This window comes from Falco peregrinus, chromosome 14, assembly GCF_023634155.1.
Source record: "Falco peregrinus isolate bFalPer1 chromosome 14, bFalPer1.pri, whole genome shotgun sequence".
NCBI lineage: Eukaryota > Metazoa > Chordata > Aves > Falconiformes > Falconidae > Falco > Falco peregrinus.
The window spans coordinates 14,467,358-14,484,284 of record NC_073734.1 but is presented as its reverse complement, the minus strand read 5'-3'; the positions used below and the strand labels follow the sequence as shown (position 1 = coordinate 14,484,284).

Here is a 16,927-nt window from a genome sequence, read left to right as displayed (position 1 = left end):
ACCTCAGTGTGAAATTTGGTCCTGTGGTATTGATAGCAACAACGATCAACAGTTGTATCAGACTATCAGAACCAAGTCTATTAAATGCGGCAATTTGCAGATTTATTCCAGGAATTCCAGTCTGGAAACGCCCTACGCTGTTTGAACACATGCAAAATGAACACAGAATGATAATTAAAGTGGTTCTCTTTAAGTTGCAAAGAAAATAGCATGAAACTTCAGGATTATGAATATGAAATAAAATTTGTTTCAAATTTTTTCATGTAAAGATGAAAATATTTTTACACAAATGCAGTTACTTAAAAACTGACTAAATGACATGTCATTTGCTTTCAGATGAAAAATTTAACATGCTTACTGTTTGCGGTCTGAAAGGATTGGTTATGGGCTTGCTTTTCCTTCTCTCATAAGGTTTGTGTTGTTTATGTGCATTTTCCAAACACCTTATTTTAAGTGCTAATGGAACTCCTAGGCAACATATTTAGCCTTCACAGATTTTCATTATGTAAAAAGTCATTCAGTAAGACCAGTGGATTACAGATCTCTAAGTGCTTTCTCTCAATACGATTATGTAACACTTTTAATGCAGGAAAAGATCTGGACAAAATAGTAGTCGACATGTGAGCAGCATTTGCTATGGTAAGCATACAGTGAGACTAGAGATGAATCTCTTTCATATAAAATTACCTGCACGTGTTGAGGAAAAGGCAAGAAAAGGAAGGAGATGGAGGTATGTAGTAAATACGTCTTCATCTTACATCAGCAAAGCATGCTTTTTGTTAAATGTAACAGCATCACAACGTTAAACTATAGCTTCTCTATAATGCAGCAGTATCTTATATTCAGTGGGACAAATAATACAAAATATCCCTGAGTGGAACTGACCACCCATTCTCTGATTAACTCAGTACAGAGTAAGAGTAAAAATATTTTGATTTGCTACATGTTGATACCAGTTCTACAAAAGACAACCCTTTCCTCTGTTTCACACCACAAAGGACTTTCTATTAGAAGAAGGTGGTCCCGGAAGGCTGGATTCTGTCATCCACCCTGACAGCTTGCTGCTGCAGGATTGTGATGCAGTTAGAAATGCAGCTTAATCAGCTACCACTGATTAAACCTGCGGAAAGGTGAGAAGTCACATGGCATTTAACCAGCACCTTCTCATACAGCCAAGCACAAGCATTTCACGCTGGAAGCGATGTGACTAGAAGCCATGTAGGCAAATCCAAATAAAACGACAGCATCTCTGAGAATCTGTCACCCACAGAGGCTAGTTAGCAAAAGCAATTATCATTATTGCTCAGTTCCAGTAATGTTGTCACAATATCTACTGCGGTTTTCCTAAGTGTCAGGAACCGACTCCTTGAGCCTCCACAGTGTCAGGTGGGGTTTTTTGTTTTATTTTGACTGAACTGTGTTTTCTTTTATTTACACTGTACTGCATGACATTATTTATCAGATACTTACTAGTAACATCTCCACCAAATTAAACAAACTAACAAATTCTCTAAAATCTAGTTCTATTTCAAGTGCACAGAAATTGAAGTCACTATCATAGTATAAATGTGTGGTCTGTTATTTTGGTCATTTTCCACTATGCATTAAAATAATCACTGAAGTCTATGATCACTCAGGTCTGTCTCTTGCACACGAATGTTCAAAGAACATATACAGTCAAACTCGTCACTGATGTGTCACAGCATTAAGGAATTACACAGCCTAAAACATGACTTCAAAAAACATAGGGTTGTTGAAAGAGTATTAAACATCAGGTCATACAGCCATGTATAATTATCCTGAGAGGAAAAAAAGAATCTAAAAATTCCAATGAAATTCCTTTCCATGATCTGGAAGAATCTATGTGTAAACAGTATAAACCTTGGGAGAAAAGTAAGCAAGAAAGCTGAAAATTAGAAAAGAAGACAGAAGAAAATATTTAACTATTTATGCCATATAAAATGACTGAGGAATACCAGACACACCAAACATGATACTCCCTTAGCAACTTAATCTAATATGCTAATTGCATGTGTAACTTTATATATAAATACACATTTGAATTCCAGGTCCTAGAGGGAATAGTCTGAATCATTACTCATATAAGCCATCACTACTCAGTTTAGTGAGAAATTACATGTGTGAAGACTATTCATGTAATTAAAAGCTGCAGAATTAGAACCATGCTTCCAGTATGCATAAAACATGTAATCCATTATGCATCTGTTGGAAGTAGAACATTTCCAGTTAACAGTATCTGTAACCTAGTTTTCTGATCTGGTTTGATTTGTTGGAATATTGTTTTGTATGAAGGTAGCTATATTTTTTCTTTTTAGTCAATCTATATAATGGTGCTATAATCATAAACCTACATTTCCTAGATTTGACATTTATTCACATTTTGGACACAACACTTCAAAATCTATCGTGACTAATCTATTTACTTTTTTCATTACTCATTAAGTCTGCCTATTCATTGATATTACACAAGCTAAACAATCTAAAAGCTTTAGAATGTCATTTTGAAATTAGCCAGTTTAAAATGTAGTTGACATGCTCGGTGAAATCTTAATTTTTTGATACTTGAGGTTGTAACAATTGGTTCCATATCGTAGACACCGCATCTGCATGAGGACAAAGATTCTACCAGATGCATATAAATTAAACCAAGATTTAACTTAGTATAATCATCTCCAACTCACAGGGCAGCATGTAAGCCCAATTAAATTGTGAAATAACGGTGGACTTTATTTTTCATCTGAAATTATTACAGTGATGTGATCTGCACTTATCTGTATGTGCATAATAATTTATGCAATGATGCGACAAAAAGGAATTAACTCATTCTGTTGCTAAATATTCTAATCATACACAAAAGAAACCCCAGAAATCTAATTTTACAATCATTTCTATGCATCTAGTGACCTGAATCTTTTTTCTTTAAACAAACGCATGGGGTTTTTTCCTCATTAGCAATAACTGAAGAGGAGAGAAAAATGTTGAAGTGATTTCCACATTGCTGAAATATGATCCCACAAAGAATGATTATCAGTGCAATAATCTTACAGTGTTTCATTTGACATAAGTTTTGCATCGCTTCAGAAGGGTTTATGTTTCAATACAACAATCTGTTTTTGAAAACAACCTGGAATACGAAAAGCGTTTGGGGTCCATGAAGTTAACAATTGTATGTTCTGGCACACAAGCAGCATGAAAGGCAGTCAAATTCTTAAATTTTTTAGCAAAAATGCTTTTTTTAAAAAAAAAAAATCATTTAAACTGGAGGGGACCTCTAACTCTCCAGCCTTCTCTCTTACATCTTTCTGGGTGTCGTACATACCTCTAGCTAACTCTTCCTATGGGGAGACTTTTCTCTCAACTAATGTCTCCTTGTATTTCCAGCCTACATACTGGCCCCTGAAGCATAACGTCAGAGCCCAGCTCAGTGTGGAAAGCCCTTCTGCTGGAATGCTTATGCTACAGTAATGGAGTAAACTAGTATGCTTGGTTTAGGATTGCCAGTCCTGAGTAACAGGTTTTCTCACATTTTCCATTCTTTCTGGAATCATTCATAATACTATACAACCGAGATGAGCTCTGCATTTTAGCAGAATATATTGAAGAAAGAAATCATGTAAACTGGAGTTTAAACATGCTTTATAGATAACCTTATACCTAGTTTGGCTATAAGACATTTTCTATATTCATTTGAGCTATCTCCAGCAAGTTAGCTATAACTTTGGGGAACCAGATACACTCACAGTGCTTAGCTTTTTGCCCTTCTTAGTAGGAAATTGGGAGGGGGTAGAACATCCCTTTGCACCCTTGATCTATACTCACTGAGTATCTGAGTGTCAGAAACACTCAGTTTCTGATTGTTCATCCTTAGAACCTCCGTCCACCTCCAGTTCCGATAAACTGCATCAATTAAAGATTCATGTGTTCCTGGAATTTTGCACAAGTTGACTTCGGCTTTTTCATGAAAGGATATTCAACTACTCTTTGTAAGACAACACTGTAAGGAAGTTAAAAAAGTGCCATCAAGAGGATGAATATTTTTATTTACCAATGGTAATATTTAATTATTGGGTAAGGAATGTCATCCTTCTTAGGGAGAAGAGGCGCCTTACATACCCCAGGACTGTGTGGAAAATGCAGCAAGTGAAGTAGAGAATAATGTTTGCCTTAACTTGCACTTGCGCTTGGCTGTCTGGTCCCAAAGGACTGCTTCAGATGCTGAGAACAGTCATGAACAATGCTATAATCACACAGCTGTTCCTCTACCGACAGTCCTGGTATTCCGTGTGTGTCTGAGGTTGCCAACAGCAGCGTATAGGCCAGCCACACATTCAGTTTCCACTCCCCGTGCAAAAATGCCTATGAAATTAGATCTGCTAAATTTAATACCAATGGATACCAGTGAAACCAGAGGAATTGTTTTTCAGGATATTCCTGCTTTACATACTAGCACTTGTGAGACTTTAGACTGTGCTAGGTAAAAAAATGTAGAAACACTCCATTTGGAAACTTAACAATATAATCTGTACTATTATCTATTATAAGATTTTCCTAAAAATGTTCTGAAATAATGTCCCAGGAATACCAGGCATTGCCTTTCTGGCATAGTAAAACAGTTTGGTGGATGTGCTGGTATTACAACGGATTGGAAAATTATGTTGTTCATTATTGGTACACGAGCACTTTATGCTGAAATGACCTGACATAACGGACCCTAAATCATTTTGATTAGCCATCAAGTTCACTGGACATTAAATCTTGAAAAACTTCAGTAGTTTATTAATATCTCACCAGTAAAACAACTTTTAGGCAAAGCACATCCCTAACAACACATATACCTAACACAGTAAAATAGGTAACTACAGTAAGAGTGCAAAAGGTGAACAAATATGATGTGAACATCATGACTTTAGGTTCAAAATGCCTTTTACTAGGAAACAGGCATATTAATGGACCTTATGCTTCCATTGCCTAAGGCGGTAATCACTGATGAGCAATAATGATTAAAATAGTATGAAAAAGGAGGCTAGAATTACAAGATGTCCTGATTTTGCTTGTATGTTTGGTCATGAGGAGGGAAAGGAGAGGGAGGGCAGACGTATATTGTCTGGCTATACCGCAGCTGCCCGTTTTGGTATATCTGCTGACTTTCTGCCAACTGCAGCCTAGCATCAGGACGAACTTACAGCCCAGCTGTGTCTGCGCAGACCTTGACTGAATTTTTGGTTTTGTCAATTGACATATTCTGGCAAGCCACTGATTTAACTGCTTCTAAACATCATTTCAGTTATGGTGAGCCACATCTCACAGGCATTAAGTACATGCTCAAATATAAAAGAGAACAGCTAAGTTATCGGAGGCCTGTGCAGGTATGTGGGTATTTGCCAAATGGAATCTAGCAAGAGAAGGATTATGAATAGGAGGATTCTCCATGTTATATACAAACAACATCCTTACATTTCTCAACCCATGTAATCAGCTTTGTTCTGCTTAAACTCTTTACAAATTAAAAAAAAAAAAAGATATAAAAATCTATGAATGAGGAATCAAAATCAAATGTTGGATTAACAAAATAAAATGTGTCCTAAAGTGAAATACCTGTTCAAAGGACTTTTTCAAGGTGTTGCTACCTTGCCTGAATGTATCTTTTTTCAGGCATAAGGTACTTAAAAGCCTCAAACCAGAAGAGCTCTGTAATATGCATTAAAATTCTACATACTCCTCCCCTTTGAAGCCTACTACAACAAATTTAAACAACCTGGAGCGTGACATGTTTAATTAAAAGACCTCAAATGATTTTTGTTATCCACGTGCCTCGATAGGGAATAGAGATAAGGGGATTTCGGCGAGGCCAGCTGGCGGGTCAGCAGCAGTGTTAGTGACAAACCCAAGCCCTCAGCTCCTGACCTTGGGCTGATTCCTGGGCTGTAAGTACAGCCCTTTCAGCAGTACTGGGGAAGACTGCGGGGTGCAAAGTAGCTACTCAACGTTTACACCTTGTCACGTTGTAAATACACTCAGCGCTATGAAACCTCAGGAAGCGCAACCCACTCCAAGCCATAGCTTTGCAAGTAAGCTGAAAGCCATCGCCTCGTTTCTCTCAGCCGTTCGCCCTACGCCTGTAAACCCTCTGCGCTGGCTGAAGCTCCTGCCCTTTGAGGACGCTACTTACCGGCTTACGGCCGGCGGGGAGCGAGGCGCTGCTGACTGACAGGCCGCCATCCCACCGCGCCTCGGGGCGGGCCCGGCCCCCAGCCGGCGGCGGGGCTCCTGTCCGCCGCGGCCTGCCCCCCGCTGCCGGCGGTGCAGTGGCTCCTCCGGGAGCCCAGGCGGCGGTGCAAGCGGCCGCCGCCGCCCCTCACGATGAACCCGCAGCTGCGGCACTGGAGGGAAGCGGCCACGCTGCTGCTGGCGGCGGGCGCGCCGGCGCTGCCGCGCTCCCCGCTCGGCCCCTTTGACTATGAGGTGCTGCTGCTGCAGCGGAGCCCCCGCAGCGGCTTCGCGCCCGGCGCCCACGTCTTCCCGGGGGGCCTGGCGGAGGCGGCGGATTTCTCCGCGGACTGGCTGGCGCTGCTGCCCGCCGCGCCCCGGTGCGGGCTGGGCCGCGTGAGGCCGCCGCCGCCCGGCAGCAGGCGGGCCCCGCTCTTCGCCACCGACCGGGAGCGGCTGGGCTCGCCGCTGCCGGGGGAAGTGGCCTTCCGCATCTGCGCTATCAGGGAAACCTTCGAGGAGGCGGGAATCCTGCTGCTGGTGCCGGGGCGCGGGCCGGCGGCGGGCGGCGGGCCTGCACCCCCGCTGCCCGCCGAGCGCCTGCCCCCGGCCGCGGAGCTGGGCGAGTGGCGGCGCCGGGTGCAGCGGGACCCGGCCTGCTTCTTGCAGCTGTGCCGGCACCTCCGCTGCGTCCCCAATATTTGGGCGCTGCAGGAGTGGAGCAACTGGCTGACCCCCGTCGGCAGGGCCGGGCGCGGCGGCCGACGCTATGACACGGCGTTCTACCTGTGCTGCCTGGAGAAGCGCCCGCCGCACACCTCGCAGGACGACCAGGAGGTGACAGCCTGCCTGGTAAGAGCCCCTCCAGCCGCGCCGCAGGGCTGCCACGGCAGGAGGCGCCTGGGCTTCACCACACTCCTTCGTGGGGCGCGGCACGGCTCGGCCGTACGAGCGCTCCGGCGGCAGCAAGGGCGGGGGACGCCCCCCCAGCGCCCGCCTCCAGCGCCCCTGCCTCAGGGAGCCCGCCGAGCCCGCTCCCGGTGCAGACTGAGAAGTCGAACAAAGGTCCAGCTCTCTGGCCGTCCCCATAACGCTCCCTTAAGGTGCGAGAAAAGGGAGGGGAGTTTCCATCCCCCTTCGTGGTGCCGCTCCCTCCCCCGCGCGCCCCTTCTCCCTCCCCCGCAATCAAACCTGCAGCCCGGAGTTCTGAGGCACAGGCTCCCTGTCGCGTCAGATCATTGCCACCTTGAATTACTTTGTCTTTCGCGGGTGGATGACAAGTAAACACTTTGTATACATTCATTCGTGCAGCATCGACAGAGTGTTGTCGCTCTACCCTTCGCGTTCAGTGTGCTTGGAGAGATGCCACGTACAGCGTGTTCCAGGGCTGCAAGAGCTGCTAGTAATTCTTGTCTTTCACGGTCACTTTTTGTTTTGTTTTGTTTCATTTTAAGTGACGTACAAACTTGTTGAAACTGTATTATGAAAACAATTTTTGGAGCTATATTGATAGATTTTTTAATTGGAGAGGGTAAAAGTTAAAAACTTCATGAAGAAACTTCTTAAAGACAGCTCAGGGTCAGGTGCATTGGGGTCCTTACATATTTCTAGAATTCTGTGAAGTCTGAAATCAAGTTAGAAGTAGATGAGAAACCAGACGGTTCTGTAAAAGTTTACTTAATGTTGTGGTTTAAACCCAGCTGGCAACCAAGCCCCATGCAGCCGCTTGCTCACTCCCCCTCACCCAGAGGGATGGGGAGGAGGATGAGAAAAGAATGTAAAACTCGAGGGCTGAGATAAGAACAACTTAATAGATAAAGCAAAAGCCACACATGTAAGCAAAGCAAATCAAGGAATTCATTCGCTGCCTCCCATCGGCTCGGCAGGCAGGTGCTCAGCCATCCCCAGGAAAGCAGGGCTCCATCATGTGTAACAGTTACTTGGGAAGACTAATGCCAAATGTGTCCCCCCCCTTCTTCTTCCCCCAGTTTATATACTCAGCATGACGTCATATGGCATGGCATACCTCTTTGGCTAGTTTGGGTCACCTGCCCTGGCTGTTGTCCCCTCGCAATGTCCTGTGCTCCTCCAGCCCTCTTGCTGGCAGGGCCCAAGAAACCGAAAAGTCCTTGATTTAGTATAAACATCACCCAGCAATGACTAAAAACATCAGTGTCCTATCAGCGTTGTTCTCACATCAAATCCAAAACACAGCACTGCACCAGCTACTAAGAAAATTAACTCTGTGCCAGCTGAAACCAGGACGCCTAACAATTTTGTTATTGCTGATTTCTCTATTTATTTATTTTTTGTAACAGGTCTTGCTACAGAAATTTAAAAGTCCCTGAGATCTTATCTTGGAAAGAGTTCATGTTTGTTACAATTTTGTTAATAAGCATCTGCAGTAGATCTTAGCAGTTATGCCCACGTGTATTCTCAAACGCACCATGTCTGATGAAGTGAAGATTACCAATGGTTTTAAATACGCAGAACATGATGTTTAAGCATAAGTAGCTGGGTGTTCATACTGTGAAAACAACGTTATAGGAAGCAGATGTTTAGAGGTACTTCTGATTCTTGAAGCATCAGTAGCAACCTCTGGTAACTGAGTTCACATTGAGTTTATGGTTTTCTGTTGGTTTCTAGTAGACTTCTAGTCAGGCCCCTAAAACAAGTCTCAGTTTCCAAACTTGACATGTCTGTGTGTAAAATAAAACCTTACTTATTTTTATAGGAAGAAGAGTAATTTTGATGGATTTCTAATGTTTTTCAGTTTTAAAAAAATTTCTTCGGTGTTGGTATTTTGGTATAGTTTATACATGGTTTTTCTTGTGTTCTGAAAATGTGGACTGTTGCAAGCTTTTTTTCTGTAGACTTCCTTGCTAATGGCTTTTAAAGGTTAGAGTGAAACTATTATTTCAAGGCTTGTTTTCATCTTACAGTGGTCATCACCTCCAGAAGCCATTGAACGTTTTAAATCTCAAGAACTATGGCTTGTTCCACCTCAATTCTATGAATTGTGTAGGCTGTGCAACTTCTCTTCACTCTCAGAGTTACACAAGTTCAGCTCTGAGCGAGCTCTAGAGGGATGTGAACGTTGGATGCCTGTGATGTTAGCTGCCTCAGATGGCTACATTCAGCTATTGCCAGGTAAGAAAACAGATAAAGGTTCTTTTAGATATGTAGAAATTTGGGAATTGATATGTATTCAAGCCACATGACATAAGCAGTCTATAACTGTAAGGAAAATATTCTTTTAAGTCAAGTTACTGCATGCTTTTTCAGCTGTTTGGCTTCCTCCTTTGACACAGTTAATAATGGCTGCTGTCAGAGACAAGCTACTGACTCAGACAGCACAGTTATTTCTATACTTATAATCTCTTTGTGTCATATGGCTGCCATTAGTATTGTTATTTATGAAGAAATTCTAGGATTTCAACTTCTTTTTTAATCTGAAGGATGTATTGGAACTCTTCCTATTTAGTCCTTTTCAGTAGAAGTTCTGATTTACTTCAGGTTACCGACTGTCTTTGTAAGGACAAGTAGATCAAGCACAGCTGCAGTATCCAGTCTTTGCAACTGCAGTGATAGGGCAGTGATGTAAAAAAAAAAATACAGCAATTCATTTTCTTCCCACCCTTTCTCCTACTTCAGTCTCTCTCATTTCATAACCATGTACATTTTTTCCTTCTCTTTAAAAGCTACGCATATGATTCATTATTTTCTGCTGCTTTAGTTTTCTTTTCATGATGCTTTCTGCTTTTTGTCGCAATTGACCTCTAGAATTTCTGTATTTGTGGTATATTAGCACTCTTGCACAAGAGTAACATGCATTTATATGGCAAAACAGTTTTCTTCACCAAAGCAAAAGAAAATAAGTTTCTGTTCTTAGTTCTGTAGTGTATGCTTATACACTTGGAAAAGTATTTGTCTTATTCTCCAGCTATTATATAAACTCTGACCAATTACAGCATATCAGTATTATCAGGAGCATTGGAACATTGAAATCAACACTTCAAATGTGCCCTACAGTGTCACTGACAGATACTTCAGAAATTTATGGCTTTACCATTTAATCTGAAGATGTTTAGAGGCGATTTACTTTTGTATTGTGAAATACATTTCCACTGAGTTTCATGTCGTGATAAATACTTGCTAGTGTCACTCAGTCAAAAGGCTGAAAAATAAGGTAGGCAATGTATAACTAAAACTTCTTTTTCCACCCCCAGGAGATGAGTTATATCCAGAAGACCCAGATTATACAGGAGAAAGGAAAATAATCATGTCAACAGAAAAGAAGGTTGACGATCTCATGAAAGAGGGTAGCATATTTCACAGGATAGTAATAAAAAACATCAACAATCTTGCTGTCTATGTTAATATTCAAGCAAAATATAAACACAAGAATCCATTGATGATAAACTCTGATTGCTCAAATTACAATAGCAGATTGTAACATCTGTTTGGTTAAAGCTAGAATATTTTTAATTACATACATATTCACAGTGGATTTGATCCTTTCTAACTGTTGCCAAAAAGTCAGGAAAAAATTCCTTTGTCCTACCAAAGCATTTTGTGTGTGTGCCTTGAGATTTATGTGTACCTAATTCTTTGTGTCTTTGAAACAAAAAAGTTGTGCCAGTTAAAATGTTTAGAGGCCACTGAAAATTTAACATAAACATCAACTTAATTATTGATTAACTTAAATGTCATTTGATGGTAATTAACCATTACCACCTTATTCCACTTACATACTAATTGCAGAATATGCTGCAAAACCAGTCTGTTGAGTCACCCAGGTCCTCTTCTCACTGAGAATTTAAGTATGTATTATGTTCAAAACAGGTATATTTTGTGTTGAAGAATTCTTCTGCTACGCTTCCTAAAGTTACCCATTAGAAGCTGTAATGTGTGTCTAGAAATGGATGAAATCTGCCATTCCGTTATCTGCTGACATCTCCCAGTCTATCCTCTTTGACTTTGGGAAAATCAGTGTATATGTGTATATAGAGATTTATTTGCTAAATCTAAAAAGTAAATGTTTATATTTAATTATTTCTACTAATGGTAATTATTCAAAACCTCACAATTTTCAAAGGTAGCAATCATTTTGACAAACTAAGTCATCTATCAGATTGAGTGCATTCACAACATGCATTTTATTCATGATAACTTTTATCTTCAAGCTGTTAGCATTTTTTTTAAAAAAAGAAATAATAAATTGTTTAGCTCCAAAAAGATACCAATGACTTCAGGGAACAATGTACTGCCTTGGAAACAGCCACTTCTGTATTTCAGTATCTGACATTTTGCTTTTCCATTACTTTACTAAATATATATGAGATGTAAGAACTTCAGGGGAATGATGTCTGTTTGCTTTTTTGTTTTGGATTTGTTTGGTTGGTTTTGTCTTTTTTTTGTGCAGTAAGTGAAGCAAATGGAGCAGTGGTGCAAATTCTTTATCTGGAAGAAGAATGAATGATGACTTGAGATTAGCCAGTAAAGTTGTTCAGAAAGCTTTGTTTCAGCTTTTGTTCTGTATTTCAATTAAAACCTTCTGCAGCATTTTCATTACATCGGTTTGTAGCATTCATTTTGATTGGAAAAGTGTCTCTTCTCTCTGAACATGCTCAGATTGCTCTTGGTTTTGCAGACTTTGTTGAAATTTGTATACCTCTGCTAAACATGGATCATGTGAAGTGGTTTATTATGTATGCTGTATATTATGCAGTATAGTATGTCTTTTAGAATATTCTGGCTAACTTCTGAACATGAAGACAAAAGGGTAATTAAAACAGAGAGGAGAGGAAGCAAAGAAAGTACCGTGTATGGTTGTCTTACATGATTTTTAGTTTTCTGAGATTAATACAGACACCGTAGTACTAGGAAGACCAGAGGGAAAGGCACGCTTAATATCATATTTGTGGCATCTACAGTAACAAATATCTTGGCTTCAAAATGATTCAGTTATTTATGAATAACAGGCAAAATACATCATTCAAGTATTGCTAGGCTGTTTTAAAAGTTAACAAATTTAACAAGATACAGTAGTGATAAAGATGTGGTATTGGTTGGTCTTTTCACCATCAGTGTAGAGCCTGGTAGCTAGTAATGCAGCAAATTAAGGTTATTCTGTCAGCCCAGGAAACGGGGACAGAGAAACACTTGCAAAACTATTCCTATTTGATTCTTGTTGTTTAGCAACAATGATGAACTACTCTGTTCTGTTCCTGCAGGCAGAGGCTTAAAAGAGTACCCTGTGATAATCGGTAATAGAATCATAGAGTGGTTGGGTCTGGAAGAGACCTTTTAAGATCATCTAACCCAAGACTGGTGCCATAGGCAGGGACATCTTTCATTAGACCAGGCTGCTCAAAGCCCCATCCAGCCTGGCCTTGAACACTTCTAGAAATGGGGTGTCCACAGCTTCTCTGGGCAGCCTCTTCCAGTGTCTCACCACCCTCACTGTAAATGTCTTTCATATATCCAATCTAAATCTATCCTCTTTTACTTAAAAAACTATTACCCCTTGTGCATTCACTACAGCCCCTGGTAAAAAGTCTCTTTATGTTTCTTACAAACCCCCGTTCAAGTATTAAAAGGCAACAATAAAGTTGTTGGGCTGAACAACAGATATAGGACTGTTGGAGCAAGCCTGGCGGAGGGCTACAAAGATGATTGGGGCACTGGAGCATCTCCCTTATGAGGAAAGGCTGGGAGAACTGGGCCTGTTGAGCGTGGAGAAGACTGATGGGATCTTACCAATGTCTACAGATATCTTCAGGGTGAGTGTCAAAAGGACAGGGCCAGGCTCTTTTCAGTAGTGCTCAGCAACAGTACAGGGGACAATGCACAAACTGAAACAGAAGTTCTTTTTGAGTATGAGGAAGAACTTGCTTAACTTGAGGGTGACAGAGCACTGGAACAGGCTGCCCAGAGAGGCTGTCTCTGGAGACATTCCAAGTCTATCTGGACATAACTCTGTGCAGCCTGCTTGAGGTGAACCTGCTTTAGCAGGGGGGTGGGCTAGATGATAGCCAGAGGTCCCTTTGAACCCTGACCACACTGTGATTCTGTGACTTGTTCTTCTACAACAGTAGGCACTTTATTCCCCCACCTTGAGGTTCAGGAACTTGAGATGTGGGAAGAGTGATTGCCAGTGAAAACTGAGGCAAAGAAATTGCCAGTACCTCAGCCTTCTCCATGTGGATTGTCACTAGATCTCCCATCTTCTCTATCGGGGGATTAAGGATGTACATGTTTTAAGTTACCCCTTTCTGACCAACATACCTGTACAAGCTCTTATTATTATTATTCACATCCCGTGCGAAATTTAGTTCCAGCTGTGCCTCAGTTCTCCTGATCCCATTCCCATACGCCCAGGCAGCATCCCTGTATTCCTCCCTATGGATGCATATTCCTGCTTCCAATGCCTATGCAATTCTTTCTTGCACTTCAGTTTGACCAGAAGGGCCTTACTCAGCTTTGCTGGTCTCCTGCTTTCCTCGCCTGGTTTCTTACTCATGAGAATCAAGAGCTTTTGTACTTTAAGAAAAACATCCTCAAAGAGCTACCAGCTCTCTTCTGGTCATTTATCACTGACAGCAGTTTCCCAGGGGCTCCCATCCACTAGTTTCTTAAAACAACTGGAAGTTCACTCTCCTAACATTCAGGGTCTTAAGTTTACTCTTTATGTGGCCCATATCCCTCGAGATCATGAATTCAAATACATAGATAAAATACAAAAAATTAAGAAATCACATCATCTGCAATAGCTTTGATTTTGGAATATAGTCTTTCATAGTTTCTGCAGAGCTTCCTTGATGATTTTTTTTTTTGTTGTTCTGTACCTTATGGTTGTTCTAGCGGTTTACTTCTGTCATAGAGAGTAGTTATTAGAAAATATTTTTAGGGAAGATGTTACTCAGCAACCTAGATACAGGGTAGACTCTTACAGAAGTTTTTACACACCTGCATGTTGCTGTACATTATGCCTTTAATTCTAATATAAGTTTTTCTGTGTGTCAAAAAGTTACTTCAAAACTAAATCCCTATCTCAAGTGAACAGTCTGCCTCCATCTTTGATGGTCTCCTGTAAGTTTTTTTTCCCCCACCAACAAAACCAAAATAGTCCAGTAGGGGGAGCTTGAAGGACGAAGGACAAAAGTAACAAAATTTTAAAAAAAAAGTAACAAAAATATATTATTTTACACAGAAAGTGGTGACAATTGATAAAAGCAAGCATAAATGCCTTTTAACATTACATTAGAAAATATTGATGATCAAAGCTGTAGTTTCAAAATATTGAGCCACTCTTCAGCATGGGCTTCTGCCCAGAGAGGTGGGCTTTATTTCCCAGCTGCATGTTTCATCCCCCTTCTCTCAGGCTAGCACCTTGTCTATGCAGCCTTGTACAAAACTAAATCAGGCCTGAAACAATTTTTTTTTAATTTGTTTTTGTTAAACCCTGAATGGAAAGGGTAATACTCAACAGTGATTTAAGAAAAAAAAACGAGAAGTAGCTGATTTATCACAGAGCTCGAGATGTGAAAGTGAACATTTTCTATAGGCTCTAAATGCTGTAAGACACAACAGCCGCTTGCTGTTGGGGATACATTTGTATTTGTTATAAACGGTAGCAATTAAAACAATTTTATTTTGGGTTCAATCAATTTAGGTTGAGAAACAATAAGGAAAAACTGCGCTGAGTGCGCAGAGAACTCAATTAGTTCCACCACACGCACACCTGAGTCCTCAAACCAGCGTCTTTTATACCAGGATCTTGACCAATCGCGGCTTGCCGGATGTTCGTCCTGCTCTTTCCCCATTGGGTCGTTAGGGTACGCCTTCTCCTCCTATTGGCTCTTCTTTGGCGCGCTTTTCAAAGTCTCGGCGTCTTTGTCTCCTTTGGCGGGCTTTTCTAAGTAGCGATTGCCTCAGGGGAAGGGGGAGCTTTTACATTGTCCCAAAGGAGAATCACACGTGCCCATTCATTACAATTGTGATATAGGTTTTAGATTTACACAGAGTACAACAAATTACACTTATCACGCTACATTCTATTTTTGGCATGAATTATAACTGTGTTTATCACATATTTAAGCAGCATGGCAGAGCTCAATAGGGAAGTGTCAGGCGCCCTTTCTCCTCGTTTACCTGATTTTACACACCTTTCAAAAACGTGATACACTGCAGATTACGCGTCCTCTACGAAAACCTTGTGCTGCAGCAGCCCTGGCCGTTCTCGCCTCTCGGTGCGGGTTGCGGCCCCGGGAAGGCACCGCCACAGCCACAGCCCTCCAGCCGCCCCGCCATTCCCGCCCGGCCCCGGCCGCCCTCCGGCTGAGGCACCGCCGGCACCGCGCGGTGGGTCTGGCCCCTTGGGGCCTGGAGCGGGAACAGCCCAGAGGCAGAACTCTCACTGAAGGCTCGTTTGCCACGAGAATACACTTAAAAGAGTGGAGAACGCACCGCTGCCGTCAGCTAACCCCGCTCCCACGGCCGGCTGTCCCTCACCGCCGCCAGCCGCCCGGCGGCCCCTCAGCGCGGCTCGGCACCTGCGCAGCAAAGCGCCCCACCCCGGGCGGCCCAGGCCTGCGCGCCCGCGCTCGGTTCTGGAAGCTTCTAAGGAGCGTTGCAGAGAGGTATTTCAGGGTTGGTATGTGTGGATGGGTGTATTTGTTTGTTTGTTGTGACCGTGGCTAAGGTTAGGGGGGTTATTGTAATGAGGAAGAGTATGAAATTGAGGTAGAACATGAGGGAGGTAGCGGGGGGTATAAAGCAAAACCCAGTTGCTTAATACTGTTTTGCCTTTCATTGTGCTCTTCTTCGCATGTGCTGTGCCTGTTAGATGTGGGGTTTTTATGTGGAGTAAGAGGGAGCGAGGCCGGGATAGTGAGATAGGTGTTTTTTGTAGGAGTTCTTGTATGGGGCCTGTGTTGCAGGGGCGGGAGGCGGCCTGTTGTCTTCTGTTACCTTCTTGAGGTAGCCTTTTGGGGTGGGGTGTTCAGTGGTCTTTTGCATCTTTACAAGGTAAATATCCTTCGTGTTAGGCATGAGATTTTTGTAGACATTTGTATCTTAGTTAGTTCTTAATAACCAAAAGCGTATGTTGGGGTTTGGGCTCTATTAGGAAAGCTGGCCTTCTGCATGGGTGTGCTTTGTCCTTGATACTGTGATAGGTTGCTTGCTGGGTTTGCACTTCTCAAACTGAGAGATTGGGAGATGTTACTTATGTCTCTCACACATTATTCCTGAAATAAAAGTGTGTATTTTTAAAGCGTCTAACACAGTACTATGTATCTCATGTTATTTTATAGTGTGATGTTAAGACTTTAATGTAACCTGGATTTATGATTGTGTCATATGGGGTTAGGTAAAGCTTCTTAAATGGTTTCAGCTGTTTCATGGTAGTATCAAACTGGGAATAATTAATACTATCTTTCAGCAAAACATGTTGCTAGTTACAATCATAGTGTATCTGTTTCACTTCTTACTTGTTCAATACTAGGTTTGGAAGCCAGTGTCTTGACTTTCCTCTCCTGAAACATTTTATTAGGCACCTGCTTCCAGTGTGAATTCTTTTAGGTAGTAAGTAGGCACTGCAGTGATGATACGATGATCTGGTTTGTGCCAATGCAAAATGCAAATTACTGCAGGTTATAAGTAGTTTATTAGTCCATTGTAATTTCTAGGTGTG

At 41.9% G+C, this 16,927-nt stretch overlaps 3 protein-coding genes across 4 annotated transcripts in view; 2 read left to right on the top strand and 1 right to left on the bottom strand.

Annotated features, from left to right (window-relative positions):
- ANKRD27 (ankyrin repeat domain 27) overlaps positions 1 to 7,520 on the bottom strand; it is a 60,246-nt gene extending 52,726 nt beyond the window's left edge. Inside the window, exon 1 of one of the 2 annotated variants that reach the window (XM_055819021.1) lies at positions 7,420 to 7,520. The gene's annotated coding sequence lies outside the window, so the exon portion shown is untranslated. Of the gene's footprint in view, positions 1 to 6,190; positions 6,312 to 7,419 lie in introns of those variants that run through there. The other variant, XM_055819025.1, reaches the window with a different exon arrangement.
- Positions 6,378 to 11,802, top strand: NUDT19 (nudix hydrolase 19). Its single transcript, XM_055819027.1, has 3 exons — positions 6,378 to 7,080; positions 9,171 to 9,378; positions 10,458 to 11,802. Exons 1-3 carry the CDS (start codon positions 6,382 to 6,384, stop codon positions 10,682 to 10,684), a joined length of 1,134 nt encoding a protein of 377 aa, XP_055675002.1. The 5' UTR covers positions 6,378 to 6,381; the 3' UTR covers positions 10,685 to 11,802.
- A 2,785-nt stretch (positions 11,803 to 14,587) lies between these two features.
- The window catches only part of TDRD12 (tudor domain containing 12), a 41,088-nt gene continuing 38,748 nt past the window's right edge, over positions 14,588 to 16,927 (top strand). The window contains exon 1 of the mRNA XM_055818971.1: positions 14,588 to 15,068. The gene's annotated coding sequence lies outside the window, so the exon portion shown is untranslated. The remainder of the gene's footprint in view (positions 15,069 to 16,927) is intronic.